Consider the following 4,055-nt stretch of genomic DNA (forward strand, 5'->3'; position numbering starts at 1 on the left):
TCACAGCCCGAGCACGCCACACCCCCGCAGCGCAGAGGCGAGTGACGGACGCAAATCAAAACACGGTCACTGGAGATGGGTTCTCCCCACACATACACTTGCTAAAGCGATTTAATGCATCCCCTATAAAACACCAGGCCGCTGGCGCCGACTGTCGCACAAAAGCTTCAAAAAAGGAGCTCTGGGATCGCTGGACAAGGCCGCCGGTGCCGGCCCCTCACCCGGCAGCCTGAGGAACGTGGCTGCTTCTACGGATTGCTGAGGCGCCGCAGGAGCGCAGCCCCCCACGCCTGCGTCTCAGCAGACCTGCCCCAGTTTCATCCTTTCACACTGGGCACGGCAAGTCACTTGCCACCGGACGACCTGCAGCCCGCCTTGCTCTGCCCGCGGGAGGCGTCTCGTAGGGGCGTCATTTAGACCACAAACTTTGAGAAACAGCCACGCGGAGGCAGCACGGCAGCTAAGCTGCTCTGAGGGGCTTCGCCCACCCTTAGGCTCAGTGGCCAGGCCTCTACCACACTTGGGGCAGGCAGCCTCGCATCCTGAACGCTCACTGGCATCTGCTCACCAGTGAAGCAATTTCGCTCTTCAGAGCTGCACAAAAAGGGCAGGGTGAGGTGCTGTACAGGGCGTAACCTCCAGCAGCTCCACAGTGGCAGCCTTGTAAAACACAGATTTCCAGCATCAAGACACCATAAGATTTCCCTAAAAGCAAATATCAATTTCAAAGAGCCAAACTTGGTCTTAAAAAAGCCAGGCTTCTTGAGCCCAACAGCTGCCTACTTGTGGAAAATGGATGATCTACAATAAAAATACATCAAAAAGCATCTTTGATGTTTTTCAGCTGCCGGACAGCCAGGTCAACGGGGAGGTTGAATTTCAAGTTGCTCAGGCGACTGAGAACGTTGAGTGCGCTCTCAAAGCCTGTGTTTGCCATGTAGCTCCATGGCTGGTAGTGGGATTGTACCAGAGCTCCCGATTTGCAGATCAGATTTACCCAGGAGACCAGGCGCTGCTCGTTTAGTGCCATACACACCAAAGCTTTCAGTTCAGAGTCTGCACTGCGCTTGAAGGGGTCATGCTCCGTGAGGACAGTGTGGATCGCTGTCAGCAGGCTCTGTTTGGGGGTAATGGCCATTCCTCCTGTCACAGGCAAGGCAAAGGACTGGGAGAGCTTGCGAGCCGGGGATTCTACGAAGGCTTGTCCATTCTTAGAGTTGTAATACTTCACAAAGAGTTCCCAGGGGTGCATGGTCTGCGGGGATGAGGTGAACGCAGGAATCAGGCACGCAATGGGTGCCAATACCAGGCTCATTCCTTGAGAAGAGGCATAGAGCCCGTGAGCCATCAGGTCTCGCAAAGCAATGGTCAACTCCTTCCGCACAGCTAGAGTCAGCTCGTCTCTGCCTCCCAAGGGAATGTCCTGCAGATCGGAGGAAGCGATAACGTGGCCTACCTGCTGGTGTTTCATAGCTAGCTGCCTCACCCGCTCTACTGACAACTCCAGTTTCTTAATTAAGGGGGAATAGTCCTTGCTGGCTTGGTCCTTCTGCCAGAGGGTGCGAGGAATCTGACCAGTAGCACAACCAAACTGACTGACAGCGAATATTTGTAGCACAGCAAGCATGCGACGCATGAGGTGCAGGCCCGTTTCTCGCATCTTTCTGGCATCTTCTGGGTTCACTGATCAGGTTAGAAAAGAGAAAAAAATACTCTCATTAAGGAATCAACAGCTCTGCTCTTTCATGCACACAAAGGGAGCACAAACGTCTGCTCCTCCTCCACCACAGATTCTCCTCCTCCTTGGGAGCTTTTGTCACTAGGATTGATGCTACTTTTTCTAGTTTCAAAGCACTGAAGCCAACCACAAAAGCAAACATTTGCACAGCCTGTTCTCAACAATCAGGTCTTCTTACAGAGAAGAAATCCTACGACAGCTTTCCTAGTGGGCACATACATAGTGAGGAAAGATCATTCTTTAGACACGACGATATCACATGGGTAATTAGGAGATATCAAAACCTTTGCTGAAGGAGATCACTGCCTACTTTCAAGAAGCGTCTTGTCCCAGCAGGGTAACATACACTGCTTACTCCTGATGCCATTATTAAATTCAATTTGCAAGAGTAGCCACACTGGGTAAGACCCAAAGTCCATCTAGGCCAGCATTCTATCTCTGACTAGCGGCAGACGCCTCAGATTACAGAAGGTAAAAGGTATTGTAGTATTTCCTCTAGTATACTATTCTAGCTCCAATAAATTCCTGTGATAAGTAGACAAGTTTCAAATTATAAAGAACACTGGATCCATCCAGCTCGCTGTATCTGCTCACAGAGCTAAGAACTCAAAGAGCATTAATTACAGTGCAGCCCAACAGTGCGTACAAGACAAGGCTGCTCAGTCTGTCTGCGTTTTGCACTACGTATCAGAAGATCCTTCTACTCCTCATCTCAGCTGAGGACCAATCCCACCCTCTGTGCCACGTTCAGGTTCTGTGACTACTCTAATGATCCCAAAGAGAAAGGGTAAAGGAACTGGACGCAGGCTTTCTGTCAGTGGGAGTAGGAAAGAACAGCAACCAACTGCCAGGAAAAAAGCAAAGCAGCTTAGCGTGACTGGATGCTGGTTCATGCTTGCCGAACCTCAAATGAGTGACGGCAGGAGCAGTGCCGGAAGCTCCGAGCCAAGCTGTGCCCACCTCTGTTTCCAGAAGGCCGTGCATTTGGTTTGTAGGAGCCACCGCCGTCTTTTCTGCCTGCACATTCACAGTGTCCGTCTTCTGCCTTACCAGAGCTTCCACCTTCATCTAGAGCAAGAATTTCACACTATTATTTCACACTTGTGAATTTAAGCTGCATATCCCAAGTATTAAAGTCAATATTCCTTAGACCTCTCTGCACCTTTTTTGTCAGTCTCTCGTTCTCCCCACCATCAGTTCAGAGAGAGCTGTACTTCCCCGTGACTCAGAAACCCTTCCTGCATCCTCTGACATCTGGGACCTCCCTCCTCATAACTTTGTCAGGGAATTACAAAGCAATTCAATCTGCTCATCTAAAAACTCAGCACTGACCCTGAATGAAGTTGATGAACATTTCGAGGTCCCTTATCTGTGTCTTCAGTTGTTCCACCAGCTGCTCCTTCACCCTGGCTGGATTAACAATCTGTGCTATGGCAGCATCCACACGTTGTCGCAGTTCCTCTGGAGAGAGCGTTGCAATATCTTCACTCAAGTCCATGTCCAGCTTCTTTATCAACTCATTTATAATCATCTGCAAAACATGAGTTAGTAGCATGATCTCACCGTGTGGCGCTGCTGCCCATGAACTTCAAAATACTCCTTTAGCTGTTCATTACCTTGGAAACAGGCCACCTTTGCTGCACATAGAAAATCGCAAGAGAAGACATGGGACAGGTTTACACATGCAGACGAACTACTGATACTCTACTACAGCTGCTAGCAAGAAATAAGGACTGACCTACTCCTACAGTCTATAAGAGGCTGACAAATGCTAAGAAGAAATACAGGCAGAAGGACTTTGCGAACCTTACCCGTTGTCTTTCCATAACCACAGACTGTGGCAGAGAATCATAGCTGCCCTCCTGGTAAGCAAACGTCTCCAGGTCATCCAGCTGTGTCTTGAGCTGCAGGATCAGCTCTCTCTGCTTCTCCTTCTGGACCTCAATTTGCTCCTGCTTCTCTCGCTCACTCTGAGAAAAAGTTACCAGTAAATAAAATGGAAGATTTACTGTCATAGTCAAGCCCCAGAGAACAGGATCGTGGTACGAGGAGTGTTTCCTTCAGCTCACACACTTAACTAGCGAACACTGCATGTCAGTATGAGAAAGAGATGTGCCTGTACATCAAGGAGAGGTACAGGCGCATCACCTCATCTGACAGAGGAAGACCTCCTGCACACAAGCCCTGTCTCACAAGGCCGGGATCCAGGAAGCACTGCTGCAAGCAGCCAAATAACGTGTACATATCAAAGATCCTCTGAGTCACCGCTGTATCTCGGAGCAGAGCAGAAACACACAAAGCAGGGCTTTAACGCGTG

At 49.7% G+C, this 4,055-nt stretch overlaps 1 protein-coding gene across 1 annotated transcript; it reads right to left on the reverse strand.

The window, feature by feature from the left end:
- Window positions 1-702: 702 nt before the first annotated feature.
- Window positions 703-3,708, reverse strand: RUNDC1 (RUN domain containing 1; the record flags this gene model as incomplete). Its single annotated transcript, XM_009582512.1, has 4 exons — window positions 703-1,683; window positions 2,699-2,806; window positions 3,071-3,269; window positions 3,550-3,708. Coding segments are annotated over 4 exons (1,332 nt in total), but the record flags the coding sequence as incomplete, so codon positions are not given.
- Between the last annotated feature and the right edge of the window lie 347 nt (window positions 3,709-4,055).

The sequence above is a fragment of the Fulmarus glacialis genome, unplaced genomic scaffold, assembly GCF_000690835.1.
Source record: "Fulmarus glacialis isolate BGI_N327 unplaced genomic scaffold, ASM69083v1 Scaffold27507, whole genome shotgun sequence".
Classification (NCBI taxonomy): Eukaryota; Metazoa; Chordata; class Aves; order Procellariiformes; family Procellariidae; genus Fulmarus; species Fulmarus glacialis.